This window comes from Phyllostomus hastatus, unplaced genomic scaffold (assembly GCF_019186645.2).
Source record: "Phyllostomus hastatus isolate PE091 unplaced genomic scaffold, TTU_PhHast_1.1 phas_scaffold_193, whole genome shotgun sequence".
Classification (NCBI taxonomy): domain Eukaryota; kingdom Metazoa; phylum Chordata; class Mammalia; order Chiroptera; family Phyllostomidae; genus Phyllostomus; species Phyllostomus hastatus.
The window spans coordinates 9291746-9307115 of record NW_025334015.1 but is presented as its reverse complement, the minus strand read 5'-3'; the positions used below and the strand labels follow the sequence as shown (position 1 = coordinate 9307115).

The 15370-nt window shown below is 44.5% G+C and overlaps 1 protein-coding gene across 4 annotated transcripts in view; it reads right to left on the bottom strand.

Moving 5' to 3' along the window:
* Nucleotides 1-7502: 7502 nt before the first annotated feature.
* ZBTB44 (zinc finger and BTB domain containing 44) overlaps nucleotides 7503-15370 on the bottom strand; it is a 55525-nt gene continuing 47657 nt past the window's right edge. For 3 of the 4 annotated variants that reach the window (XM_045860135.1, XM_045860136.1, XM_045860138.1), the window contains exon 6: nucleotides 7503-14542. In XM_045860135.1, the coding sequence (XP_045716091.1) occupies nucleotides 14260-14542 (283 nt within the window). In that variant the 3' untranslated portion in view covers nucleotides 7503-14259. The remainder of the gene's footprint in view (nucleotides 14543-15370) is intronic. The other variant, XM_045860139.1, reaches the window with a different exon arrangement.

Below are 15370 nucleotides of genomic sequence, written 5' to 3'. Positions count from 1 at the left end.
TGATGCTTCCTAAAAACAATCACCGCCTGGCCGTGGCCTGATGAGTTCGGAGCTCCGGAAAGGTGAGCACATTTGCTGCCACATGCGCATGTCACCCTGGATTAACGTGATCTCAGGCTGAGTCTGAACCAGAGTCAGCCTTGGCCTCCTGATACTTCTCCTTCTCCTCGGCTTAGCGAACTTCTTTCTATTCAGTGCTTAGATTACTCATAGGACTGCACTGTAATGGATGGGAAGCAAGGACCGAACTTGCACGTACACACTGAAAACAGGTTATACAACTTACTTGACATCACGATGGCCTCTAGGAAAGCTGCGTGAGGGGATCAGGCGCAAGGCCTGTTCCAGGGTGTGGGAACCCAGGTGCTGAGTGTTGTGCTGTTGGCCGGGCCTCAGTGAGACATCTGGTTCCCGTTGGAGGCTGGGCGTTGCTGGGCCAAGCTGAGCTGCTGGGTTTTTCCTTTGTTCCTGGCTCTGCTCATCCACCCCCGTCTCCCGCCCTTCGCTTTATGGTGAGGGAGAACTGGAAAATCCTCTGACACACAAGAGAGCCCATGATCCCCAGAATAAACGGATGGCTGTGAGTGAGAGGGTCCAGGTGAAGAGTCGGCCCACGGGGGAAGAACTTCCACACCTGGTGCCTGTACACAGAGCTGGACAGAGTGGCGGTTGCTGCTGACAGCAAGGAGAGGAGTGCGGGGTGAGGGCAATGGCAGGCTCCCCTGGGTGCACACTCAAGCATTGAGCACCGAGGGGCTTTGGGTCCCATGTGCTGCAGGGGTGGAGGCTTAGGGCCCCACAGCCCGACCGGCCCACCAGGGAGGGTCTGGTAGCAATGCTGGGAGTGGGCACTTGAGCAGGCATGATGTTACAGCAGCAGTGAGATGACATAGGGCAACGGATGTGCCCTCTAACAAAGTAGAGAGGGAACATTTCTTCAGATAGTCCTGCTTTTCACTGAGAGGAGATCTATCTATGTAGAGTCAGCCCTCTGAATCCATGGGCTCTGTGCCAGCAGGTTCAACCGACCTCAGATCGAAAATACTGGGAGGTTATGCTGTTGCTGAGGTGTACTATGTCTGTGGGCCTATGATGGTTGCATCTGTACTAAAAATGTACATGTATTTTTTTTAAAAAAATCCTGATTCACTAAGCAATACAGCCTAACTATTTACATAGTATTTGCATTGTGTTAAGGATAACTAATCTAGAGCTACTTTAAAGTATAGGGGAGGATGGGCATAGGTCACAGGCAAATACGTTCGTTCTCTGTGAGGGACGTGAGCATCCACGGCAGCCCTGTGGATACGAGAGATGCCTGTCTGTGTGAATATATTATGTGTATACGCATATGTACATTCGAATGTGGGGCACATACCGTGTGCAAGGCCAAGTTAAGCTCACTTTGCCCCAAAGCTCATCTATGCCAGTCCTTCTCCAGGGACCACTGGAAACTCCTCCGTGGCTGACAGTGGGTTTGAATTCTCATGGGCGTCACACACTGGCAGGCCCGGGAGGATGTGGAACCCCGGCTCTGGGAAGAAATTGTGCACAAATGTGCTTGGCACATGCTGGGCACTATTGGGTGAACTGTACTCAGTTCTTCCGTGCATGTGCACGTTTTCCTGTTTAAATCTCACCCTTTTCATAGGCCTTCCTTGCTCTATTTCTTTAAAGGTCACTTCATAAAAATTTCCAGGGCAGCTAATTGGTGTATCTGTTCACCTATCAGGAAGTTCTGGTGGGGGGCGGGGAGAGCTGTCCTACAAACGGCACTTCACTTTACTGGCTGATCACGTGCTCAGGGCGTGCAGCCGCGCGTACGTACCTCTCGGCTTAGTGCGCACGTGGGAGTGTGTGCGCGGTCAGCGCCTCTGTGGAACAGGGAGTGCCGGGGAATTTGGCACAGGCGGGTCTTTGCAATGGCATTTCAGGGAGAATGAGCTTCGCTACACAAAAAATTAAAACCTGCAGTCGCTGCCAGTCCCTGGACTTCCAACCCCGTTCCTAACTCAGAGCAACCTGCTCCTTGGCTTCTGTTGAAATATCTTTCCCCGTGTTTGTGCAGGAAAAGACATCTGCTGCGTCTAGCAATAAATCGCCCCCAGGCCCAGTCTCTCTGTTTCACTCTTTGTCTCTCTGGCGTTGCCTCTCCTGCTCTGGCTTCTGCCCACAGGGACCTCGGAACAAAATCCATCTGGGTGGGACCCTGGCCTCCCGGCCACAGGCACGAGCCTGTCCCTCAGCCTGCAGCGCTCTCGCCCACAGCTCCTCGGACCTCAGATCTCTGGCTTGCCCGCTGGCACCACGCGTGTCTAGTTTACTGTCCGTCTGGCCTCCGCCCCTGGTCCTCCCCCACCGAGGGTGCAGACTCCATGACGGCGAGCTAGGCTTCCGCTCTGGTCTTGGCCGTGTTTGCGGCGCCCAGAACGGCGGCGGCGGAGCAGGCGCCCGGGGCCTGTTGAAGGGTTCGGGGCTCGGGGGAGGGGAGCGGAGCTGCACGGTCCGCAGCACGGGGGTGGGGCGCGAGAAATGCCTTTGGGGCTTCGGCCCCACCCACCCGGTCCCGTAGAAGTGGAGTTCTGCGAGAAAGGACCACCCGCCGAATGGCTTGTTTGCGTGGCCTTCCTAGGGAGGAGAATAGGGTCCCCCCTCAGCCAGACTGGAGCCTGGCTCAGACTTGGCCGAGTTCTCGCCCTGCTTTCTCGAGGACGGTTTCACCCCAAACGCAAGGCAGGTCGCCTGCGCATTTGGTCAAGCAGGGCTGACAGGCCTGCGGGGCGGTCGGTGTCCGCTGGTCACAGGTGAGACCTGTCTTAAGATCACGGGCTCCCCTGCCGCCAAAGGCCCCGTTCCCCACGCCCACGGCCCTCTTCCCGGCGCCCCCCAACCGCCGATGCCCCTCCCGAGGGCTCTGCGTTCAGCCCGCGCGCCCTGCCGCCGATCGGCTTCGTCCAGTTGCACCTGCCGCACACGGTGCGCTCTGACGCAGCGGCCGAAGGTGTGCGACAGTCCCCATTTCCTGCGCGTCCGGTCACTGTCCCTCAGGCCTTCTGTGCTCTGGTTCCAGCTCAGTTTTACAGCATCACCTCCCCCCCCTACGCCCCCTCCAGGGCCCCGGCGGGCTGGCAAACTGCGCCCCTCCCGCTCCCCGGACCCTCCACCTCCCCCGATGGAGCGGCCGTCCGTCCCCGCCCTCGTTTCTGCCTGTGAACCCCGGACCTCTTCCCAGGAGGGCCTTCTCTAACGCCCCTCCTTCCAGGGCGCCGTCCGCGGCCCGCCCCCCCCGCCACCCCCCCCCCCCCCCGCAAATCACACTTTTTGGTGTTTCTCTCATGGCAACCAGTTATTTCTGTTAGTTTTAGATCTATACTTCTTTCTTACTAAGAAACCATAAGCTCCTAAGGTCAGAGACCTTATTCATTCAACCAACCCCACGCCTGAGGGCACCCCTGTCCTCATGGAACGTAATCTAATGGGCCTGAGCCCAGCGGAGGCTACATAAGCAATCCCAAAGTAATAAAAGCGTTGGATGCTCTTTGAACCCGGTAGGAAAGCCCACCCAGACGAAGGGAAGAAGGCGGCGGCGGGACCAGAGTTTCAGAGAACAATTCGGGGGCGGGGAATGCGGCCGTGCTGATGGCAGATGTTCTGCGGACTGGACTTCAAGTCAGTACCCGTAACCCCAGACAGCCTTGCATTTCCACCCTCATTTAAGATTAAGGCTCGGATACACATGGAGTGAGAATTGAGGCAAATCAGCTTATCTGATGAAAATACCACTCCAGGTGCCGTGCCCTAAGGGTCCCTGGTTAGTGCCTCTGAGCATTCTGGGAGCTGAGCTTAGGACTGCTGCTTAGCAACACCTTTGGAGTTCTGAGAGCCGGACAGCACAGGGCAGGGGACACACAGATAAAAGACGCAGCCTGACCTCGACTTCAGTGGGGGGCACACTAGTCCTAATAAACTTAGTTACTGTACACTAGGTGCCGCTCTGAGCATCTTACATACGATTCATTTAATTCTCACAACTGCTGCAAGGGGTAGATTTACAAGACGGTGTGATTGAGTAGTGGTTTGAAGCTGAACAAAATCTGCTATGAGAGTAGACAGGAGGGACCCTGAGCCCAAAACAGGGGTGAGTGGGAATGAGGGCAGAGGGGCGGAGTCGGAGAGGTGAAGCGCTCCCTCCCCGCTGTCCTCCTGCCAGAGGTGGCGGGGCAAGCAGGCCAGCGGTGGAGAGAGAGACTCTGGTAGCAGCCTGGAGGGCACGCTGCAGGGGGCCGCCGGAGAGAAGGAAGGGCAGTGAGGGGGCTGTTTCTACTAGGCCAGAAACGACAAAGGTTTGAACGGAGTAGTAGCAGAAGGGCTGGAGAAAATGGTAAGAAATGTTACCCAGAAAGCTAGCGAAGTGCAGCTAACTCACCAGGTGGGAGTGCAGGGCCAGCCCACACCTTCCAGACAGGGTCACGTGCAATATCTTTACCTCGTTAAGAAAACGTTAACCTCATCCTCCTTTAAGAGAACTGGATCCTGGCATAAGAGACACACTCATCTGCATTGTTGAATTCACACGTCCTGCCAGCATTGTTACCCTCTCCTCTCCAGGGTCTCCCCAAAAGCTAGTCCCCAGAAACGGTCCTGCCACCAGAACCTGTGGGGTCAGAGGCCTGGCTTCTCTTCAGTGGCCGTGGGGCCACCAGGCCTCCTTCTCAGGCTCCCGCCCAGTGAGTGGCCTGGCCTCCGAGAGAGGCTAAACCTTCCTACGATGGGCAGGAAGGACACTATGTGGACCACCCATTTATTATTACTTCCCTTATCTCCGAGTTTCTGAAGGCCTTGTCACTAAGAGTGTTAGCATTTTATATACTGCAAAACATCTGAAAAGTGTTTTTATGAATCTTGCAGGCAGACTCATTGTGTTCAATAAGGAATTGTTTTTTTTTTATCCTCACCCAAGAACATGCTTATTGATTCTAGAGAGAAGGGAAGGGAGGGGGAGAGGGCAAGGAACTTTGATGTGAGAGAGACACACGGACGCTTGCCTCTCGTACAGGCCCTGACCAGGGACTGGACCTGCAACCCAGCAGCGTTCAGAGCAAGAATTCTGTTCTTGACAGACTGACAGCTGTCAGAGGGGATGAGTGTTGAGGGACTGGGTGAAAAAGGTGAAGGGATTAAGTAAAAACAAAACAATAAAATGCCAAAACCCCCCACCTCACAGGCACAGACAACAGTATGGTTGGTGATTACCACAGGCAAAGGGGGGCGGGGGGAGGTAGGAGAGGGTAAAGGGAGAATAAATGGTGAAGGAAGAATTGACTGTGGGTGGTGAACCCAATGTAATATACAGATGATGTATATTTTAGTAGAACTGTATCCCTAAAACCTATGTGATTTTATCAACCATCCACCCCAACACATTCAATAAAGATGAATATTACAAAAAAGGAATTCTGGCCCTAGCTGGTATGGCTCAGTGGATTGAGTGTCAGCTTATGAATCAGAGTTGCTGGTTCGATTCCCAGTCAGGAGACACACCTGGGTTGTGGGCAAGGTCCCCAGTAGGGGGCACGTGAGAGGCAACCACACGTTGTTTCTCTCTCTCTCCCCCCTTTCCTCTCTAAAAATGAATTTAAAAAAATCTTTAAAAAAGAGTTATTCTGTTCTTGGGCAGTCCCGCCATATGTAGGTCCGTTCAGGCCCGGACTGCCAGAGAGCCTGCCTGCCACGGCCCGATTTAGAACGCACTACAGGAACGGATTTGGCTCCGATCATTTCTTATGTTCAAAGGCAACTTTCCCAGCAGTCTCCACAGGGCAAGAATCATCAGAGGCAACTCACTCTGATGGCCCTTCCCCGGGGGCCTGTCTGTGTCTGCGTGCACAGCCTTGTTGCTGTACCTGTCCAATTTTTCGGGTTCTCTTGTCAATGAGACTCACATATTCACCAAATGACCCAGCCAAAGGAAGCCGGCAATGCTAGCTGTGGAAAGTTAGGCAGGGTTGGAGAGAAGGGTGTGGGACCCTGTGTGGGACTCCTGCAAAAAGACTCTAACGCCAAGCCCACCCAGAGCTTCTGCCATGACTTGTTTGCTTACCTGTAAAACAGGTAGGTAGGTATAGGAACTTCAGATATTTTTTGTAGAAAATTTCAAGTAAACCAATCAAGTTTAAAAAACCAAGAAAACAGCTTTCCCTTTGTCTCCAAGGTTGTTTAAACCCTCGTTCTAAATCAGTTTGCTGATACATTTATTTCTAGATTGAAATGCCCTTAGTTTTTCCATCTATGTAACAATTTATCCATATATGAAAGGAATTACAGCCCTGGCTGGTGCGGCTGAGTGCCCGCCGGCCTGGGAACCAGTTCGATTCCCAGTCGAGGCACATGCCTGGGTTGCAGGCGGGTCTCCAGTTGGGGGTGTGGGAAAGGCAATTGAGCCATGTTTCTCTCGCACATTGAAGTTTCTCTCCTCTTTCCCCCTAAAATGAATAAAATCTTTAAAAAAATGAATTATATTAAAATTTGGATTTTTATATTTACAAGCAAGTTCCCCCCACTGAAATTCTGGGCATATTTGTAGATCTTATTTTGTTTACTGTCTCAGTTTGGTACTTGGAACAAACATCCCTGAGAGAGTGCCCAAACTGTTAACTCTAACTCTGTCACGGGCATGCTCCTCTTCGGTTATTACCATTAGCGTCACTCTCAGGAAGGACTTTCTCTGGTATGCAATTCCCATGCCAGTCCAACTAGGATATACTTATTTTAAATTCTACACTTTGCATATATGAGTATCATCTGTGTGTGAGGCTACCAAGGAGCCCAACAGTCTTGAATGGCTGGTAAACTGGCATTAAAACAACACACTCACTGAACGAGAGAAAGTGCTGCTTAACGTGTACCTTCCTCCTTTCTGAACTGTGACGTGACCCTGGTAACCTGGGGTCAATGAAATAATTTTCTTTGATGTAGTCTCACTCTACAGACCAGCTATTTCCCACCCCACATCACGACGAACGTCAAGTGGAAAAGCCCTTCCTGAGCCCCGACAGGGTCACTGCCCCGTCAGTGAGCTGCTTCCCACTAAGTCTCTACTGTCTACTCCCTGGTTGTTAAGCTATTATTGAAAGGTCACCCACAGGTCTCCAATCAATAAAGAATAACTCAGAAAGGTTTAGAGCACCTTCTCAACACGCGCCCACCACTCAGGAAGCAGCTCTGCAGAGAGCCTAGTTCCACGGCTGCAGGACTCAATGACTCCCTAGCACCCTTTGCATCCCTGTCAGCTGCGGGGCCGGTGTCCATGCGGCCTGTGGACTTTCAGTGCCCTCTCCCCTGCCCCGGATGCTGCGGGGTGCTCTCTAACGTGACACTCCAGTCTCACACTCGGTGTTGTTTACTTAGGCTGTGCATCATTCTGACTGGACTTACCCACTTGACCTTAACCAACACCACCAATTCTTCCTTCTGGCCAACAAAAAAATAACAACAGCAGGAGGTCTTACTCCATAAAGCATTAAAGATATTTTAATGAGGAAAAAAATCCATATCTTAGTCTTATATTTCTATTCAAAGACACTCAAAACTAGTTTTTCCCTGCCCATCCCTTCTAACTTGAACTTTATTTGTGACCATGTAATAAAGGCCAGTTTAAGGATTTTTTTTTAAAAAGTTTAAACCTTTTTAAAAAAGATTAAACAACCAGGCTAGCAAAAAGTTACTCAATACATACTTTCCTTATATCAAACAAGCTAGTATTTCAGTACAATGGAACTATACAGAATATGTACAATACACACATGTGCACAGAGCAAACACTATAGGCTCAGAACGGGTTTGAACAAACGTAATATTCACATCGATTACAGTAACTCTAAAAATGATTGTAACGTTCAAACGGCACTTGGTTTACAAAAAAGTCACAAAAATATATATATGTAGTCACCGAGAACTATGGTTCCTGTAAAATACTAATAGCCAGATACTAGTATACAAAATGTAAAGTTCTGACATTGTGTACACTTTTAGGAAATAAAGCAAAATCCAAAACCATTTTTGTTATTATTGAAAGTCAAACATGCCAAGTAACTTAGCTATGGCCACTGTCACCAAGTAAAGCGATACTTGAATGAGATGACAACTGGGTACAAAGCTGGTGAGCTGGTTCTGGGAGAGGTGTAGAAGACACAAAAACACCCATCTACATAATTTAATTCACATTCCTCCTCAGCACTACCCTCCCCCAAGGGTTTCACAAAATGCCAGTGCCCCAAGAGAATCACAATGCTGGAACTAGCAAGTTTCCCCACACTCCCCTGGTTGGGCTACAGGCAAATATTAAAGCATGCATCAGCTAGAGAAAGCAGTCGCCCATCCGGAAGACCGTGGTGCAGCTTCCTTCTAGGCTGGTTGTACTAGAAAGTACTCCAGTTTTTAAACGGAGCCAGAGTCGGTTAGCTCTGTAAAATACTGAGCTAATGTAGCAGCAAGTATTACAGAAAACAAAATTGTATGTAAAAATTCATTTGTTACATCAAAACACTTTTTTCCTTTCCCATCTGTCTCCTTTAACCAGACATCAATCTCTTCTATCACTGAGCTGTGGTGCATTATCTCCATCTGACTTTCTCATTTTGTTGCTGTGGAAAGACATGTCATAATCCTGGAAGGTTTAAATTTACTCTTAAAAATGGGAATACAGGAATTTTAAAGTAGAAGTCTGTTCTAAAAGTATCTCTCACAAATATATATATTTAAATATTAAAATAGGCTACATAGGATTTTTATCAAATGGCTTTTGAGAAGATAGTGGAGGCACACAGCAGCCACCTACTACCCTCCAAGTAGACGTAAGGTGCCATTCAGGGGGCCCTGTGGAGAGGCAGGCAATCTTTGTCTGATGCAGGAGCACCAGTAACGACAGAAACATCAAATCTGTTATTGGGACTTGGTTTGAAATCAAAATTTACCCTTTTAGGGGCTGCTGTTTTGAAAATATCCTGAAACAGAGGCATTCGAAGCCAACGCTTTGTACAAAGAAGAAAATGAATCAAGTTTAAAGATCTGACTCCTTCCGAACGCCTGATGGTGTTCACTCCAGGCCCCTGACAAATGAGAAGCAGCACCACTTCCCACACGTCCCGGGCTGCCCTCAGCAGACACTGCACACAGCGTCTGTCAGCGGGGACATTCAACTGGTAACTCGGAAAACATACTTCCAACCTAATCACAGAAAAGGTTCTCTCTAGAAAAAGGTGTTTCTAGGAGCTGCACAAAAGGCTTCCCATCTTTAAATGAACAGTCCCCACTAACAACAAGGGACGCAGGATGCTCCGAGATGACGGGCCCCTTCTCAGGTGGGAAGACTTCTTCTGCAGTGGGTGACGCACTTTGGTAACTTAAACATTCATCGACAGGAAGAGCTTCTGTAACTTAACTGAATAATGAAAGCTGGGTGTGGTTAGATGGCATTTTGGAAAACAAGGGCAATTGAATAAAGTTATTAAAGTTCAGTCCCCCAAACCATCAAAGAGAAATTTCATCAATACATCATTGTAACTGACCCAGGGTTTTAAGCTTAATCAGAAAAATTATTCAGTTTCTGAAAAGAGAAAGGTAACGATAAAAAATTTGATTTTATAAACCAGGCACTTCAAACTGAAATTTAAAAAAATGGGCTAAAAAGTTTTTTTATGTTTTAGCTTTCTATCAATGGTCCGAACTCATAAGTCCCTTGTAAAGTACTATGTAAACAGGAACCTCTGCATTGGTTAGTGCTGACTGGGGTCCCGCAGGGGAGCTCAGCGAGCTGAAGTCCACCGACACTTCAGGCAGTCTCGGTTTGCAGGCGCCGCCAAAATGAGATCCCAATAACGTCACCTAACCTCTGCGTAGAGACTATTTGTAAAGACTTAAAGACATGAATCTTTTTTTTCTGTCATAAAAATATCATTATGATAAAGTAAAAATATCTAATTTTATACTTTAGTATGAAGTACAACTATAATGTCACCAGGAGTCTTCATCCCACAATTTGATGGACTTAACTTTCCATTGATAAATCTCAACGCACATATAACCTAAAAATAAAATATGCAGTGTCTGCTCCTTAGCCGAACCTGGATATTGATTCAGTTTCACTTCTTTGTTTAATATGAATCATTATTGCTTTCTGCAAATTTGTCTTGGCGAGGACTTTCTATTGTTACTACATTCCATCATGCAGTTGAAAGATAAAAATGGGTAAAGGAAAAATAAGGAATCATTCCTTTAAATTTTGATGGTTTTAAGGACTGTAAGACTATGTTTACCTATAAATATTCCTCATAGATGTCTCTCAGTAACTTTCCAAATCTAAATATATTATAAATAAAGCATCTTATGTAACTTTATATTGAAAAAAAAAAACAAACCACATTTACTACCTTTTAGCAACTTTGGGTCCTTTCAAAGTTAACTTTATGAGCCACCCCCCACCCTCCCAGCCAGTTAACACTAACATCTAGAAACCATTATCCCTCACTTGGATGTATGTTTCAGAGAGATAACTTCACATTTTGCAGGTGAGTGAAAACAGAGTTAAGTGCTATGTGAAAGTTTCTAATTCTTTTCTTCATCAATCCCTCAAATCTCAAACTCCTTTCAGTTACACATTACAATTTTAGGATTGTTCATTCATCAAGTAGTAAGAATAAATCTCTCCATGTGGTATGCTGGTACAAATCACCATACAGTAATGCATTTTCAGGGGCTACAAAGCTAAAAGAGACTAAAACATGATCTGAGAATCTTCAAAACAAAAGCCGCTAAACTAGACAACTGGCCTCCATTCAGATTAAGATAAGCACAAGAACATAAAACAGTAACAGAGAGAAGAAAACACTGCAAAGAGCAATGCAGCATTCACAGGCTCCCGGGAACCATTTATGCATCGGGAGAGAAGGCTCAGAAGTCAGAAGGTAACAGCATTACCAACAGTAAGTACATTAGATGTGAGGGCTAGTCCATTCCATTTGATAAAATAGCAAATGGAAGTTTTTTTGTTTTTAAAGTTTAAGGGCATATATCGTAATATGGAATCAAATTATTGTCAGCCAGAGTAGCTGCTAAAGTGTTGAACATGTAAGACTGAATGAGGCTACATTTGAGTATACCCTGCCTCACTGAAATCAAGAGCTTGAAAAACTGGCAATGGAACTAAATGTATGACTAATTACTTGAAATAAAAATTAAGATTACTTGAAATTCAAATTAAGAAAAATCCATTTAACTTGTGGACAAACTCCATTTGCTTTCCTTTAGAGAAAACTTAAAACTCAAAATCCCATCCATATTAACCCCTTTGTTTCTAAATCAGATGCACCCGGGTTAGAATACGCCCTCAAAACAGAAAGGGGGACGGCAGGAACCTCGACATCTCGTATCCCAGCAACATCTCTGCTCACTTCTCAAGCACAACACACCCATTTGGTGGTTTAAAAATGGGATATAAATGTTTCTTGTATAAAATACTTGGTTTTAAAAAGGCAATTTATCCTGCATCCTAAAATTTAAGCCCTTTAAATATCACAGTTACCCACTTGGGCCTTAAGAAAAGACAGCTATGCTTAAGCATTCTAAACTGGAATTTTTTATTCAGTTATACTGATAATTTCTAATGAATGAGATAATGTAACTGGCTTTCATCTGTTTGCAAAGTTTTCCACATATTCTAGTAAAAATTACATATCCAAACACCCCTTAATTAAATGAATTTTAAATAAATCTAATTAACTCTATATACAATTATTCCTTGCAGCTTAGTTTCCTAGAAGAGATCCATAAGCTAAATAAATATCATTAAACTGTGTATCAAGAAAAATGCAGAGCCTCCAGGAAATAGAGAAAAAGAGGCATTTGTTTCTATCATTTTATGTTAAATGCTAGTTGGTTAACCATATTGCTAAGATCTGGGGAATAGGCAAGTGACCAAGTAAGCATTTTCACAGTACTACATTCAACTTTTTCATAAAACCCGGAAATCTGTGCAATTCGTAATTACCAATGAACATCTAGAGTTTCCACCTGGGGACCAACAGCCAGTGGTAGTAACCTTGAGGACACAGGACACCCCAGAGGGGCCTGAACTGTGCAGGGCCTTCCTAGGTTGAGTTCTCGGGACAGACACACTACAGCGCTTTCAACCAACAAAATCCCCAAATGATTCTAATACATTTCTCTAACCCTATTTCTATCCTTCTTTTTCTTTTTTTGAGTAACTCTTAGAACTGAGGGCAACAACTGCTGGTCACAATTTTACCTATTCTTTGTCTTGTCCATGTTTAGATTTAAAAATTAACTTTGACACTTATCTGCTGGCAGGCGTAACAGTTTTCAAATTGTATGACGTAACTTAAAAACCCCAGGCCTCTCTAGTGGAGACGCAGCATGCTGTCACTACCGGTCTGTGCAGAAAGCACTCCAACCCTCTTGGTAAAGGAGCGTTACCGGTGGGGGCTGTTAGGACCCTGTGCTGACTTTCCTGAAGGCCGTGCACATTCGTTCAAGAGTAGAGAGGTGGAAACAGGTGAAAAGCAGTGGACTATGGAAAGGGACTGAAAAAAAATTAGCCTAAAAAAAAAAAAAACCCTTCAATGAGTTTGCTTTCTCTTCCTTTACATTTGGGGGGATGACAGAATTAGCAAATTTTAAAAAATGAAACAATCAAATCATTAAAACTTAAAAATATATTTTATTATTAAGGTCTACTGTCTGGACAAAATTCAGATCTTATGTGTTGAATAATAAACTATATTTTATTTTCTGAGCTAATCAGGTGCTTTCATAATTATTAAACTTTGGGTATATACACAGAAAAAGAGCTACTCAGAAGTTCATTGTTCATGAACTCAAATATTTTAGGGTCAAGGTGTGATACTTGAAATAGTGTGAGATGGAAAGGATACTCCAGCCTAGAGGATCATATCAATCTCAACTGTAAATCAGAAAGTTTCCTATGTTTTAGCAGCAGAAGAGGTGATATTAAGATTTTTAGTTTTTCTTTAGTCTTAACAATTGTTTTCTTCCCCAGATTTATAACCATCATTCACAGACCATCATGTTGCAGCCTTTTCTCATCTCTTACATTATTGCTTACATTGTGTAAAAACTACACTAACTGACTTTAATAAACTTGGCAATGTTTAAAAATATTTTGGAACAAGGACAATGTATCACTGTCATGTGGGATTTTTGTAAACAATCTTAGTTGGGTTAAGAATATAGCCTTAACAGAATTTTTTACGTTGTCCAAAACAGCATAATAAAAAACATCCCCAACAATACATAGACCTACATATAAAATATAGAATATCTCCAATATTTTTCCTTTATATAGTATCACAGCTATGTATGCAGGAGAAAGTATTGTTGATGGGGCAAGAGGAAAATTGATTTAGGCAATGACCTAATTAGCCAGACATGAACATTCAAAGACAGGTAAACAATTCTAGCCGGAAAAGCAGTGTTAGAGAGTGCCTATGAAACCGGGATCTACAGACTACATTCTCCATGCCCAGCCAGTTCATGCATAGCTCGACTATTCTCGATCATGGTTCTCTGCCTTCTTTTGAGGAACAAAGGTAAGGGGTTTTTTTTTTTGTTTGTTTTTTTTTTTTGAGGACTGGCACTATAAAGTTACAGGGAATGCCTATCCCAATATCAAATTTTCACTATGAAAAACCAGAATAGAAATGACAAAGCTTAAAAAAAAAAGTATGTTGGATTTCAGAAGTATTTACCCTAATAATTCTTTAGAAAGCTTATCATCAATACTTCCAAAAACAACAGGCTTTTACAAATATTGTACAATGTCCGGGGTGGGAGTAAACATCTCTTCAGACCATCTGTCCCATTCCTCTTAGTGCTCAGTTTCTGGTGCGCACTTTCATCTCAGGAAGGTCAGTGTCCATCGATTTCTTCTTTCCCTAATGCTCCTTTGTTAGCCTACTTTGAAAACTGGAAGAAACTGACACATTTTAAGCCAACTGGTTCTCCTTCAGTATCACAGTTGGTATTGTGTTTTGACATCATGTTACTGTGCACTTACAGAAGCAACCTCCTAATTACGAAAAATAAAACATCAATTGCAGGGTTTACAAAGTAAAAAGGGAAATTCCTTCCCAAACCCTTTTTTGTTTAAAAAATTAAATTAAATTTAAATGTACAAGACCAAGCACAGGCACTTTCCAAAAACCAAACTGAAGCCAAAACATGAAATTACTCAATAGTTATAGAAGACAGCTCTGATTTTGGGGGGTCATCTCTGGATGTCTCGGCACAAGCACTGGTCTTTGGCTGCTCTGGCATTTCTTCCTCCTTTTCTGCCAGCCCACCAAGAGACCCCAAGGGAAAAGTGCTTTCACAATTCTGGGTTGAGGAGACCTGTGAAATTACAGGCATTTGAACAGAGGAGTTGCTTTCAAAACCGTGTTCTCCAAGATCATACTGAACAAGGGTCTCTTCTTGCTCGTGGTTTAAGTAGTCCGGTACTAGGAAATCACTAGATAAGAGGCAAAGGATGAAACAGGAGTTAATTTTTAACTCAGTAATAAACAAGACACAATAAAAAGACCGGATTTGTAAAACAAGATTGGGATATTTTTATTTTTCTAATTCCTGAATGAAGATTAAACTCAGGAATTTAACTTCTAAACTGTCTTAAATATGAACCAAAGTGATCCATCAGCACCAAGTCTATCACTCTCACTCCCACTGGCAGTAGGTAGGACTCAGTGTCAACCATGGCCACCTAAATACCGTATTTTGCCATGCATAAGGTGCACCCACGTTTTTGGTCCAAACTCACAGGGGAAAAAATCATTCATTTCATTTTAAAAAAATTTCAATTATTTATTTTTATTTAGAAACAAAACCAATTGTCGTATTCCAGGGTATTATTTTACACATGGATCGTTACTGCTTTTTAGAGTTACACTTTTAACACATAAGCATAAATAAAAGAATTAAAAACACTCATATAGATACGGAATTAGTACTACCCATGTATAATGTGTATCCTTATTTTCCCCTCAAAAATCTAGGCAAAAAAGTGATTATACACAGCAAAATACGGTAGTCTTTCTTATTTTCTGTAGCAGAATTTCTGTTAAACAAAGAGCATTTGAATAACTTATACCTAACCTTTCTTGGACTACATACTTATTAAAAGATTAATAAACCCAGTTGTATTACTTCCTGAATATAAGGTAATTAAGAAATTAAATCTTTATGCATAAATGACCTTCCACAAAATATACTATTTAAAGAAATGTAGAAAACCTATGTGTCCTGCTATTAGATTTGGTATATGAGCCCTGGCTGATGTGGC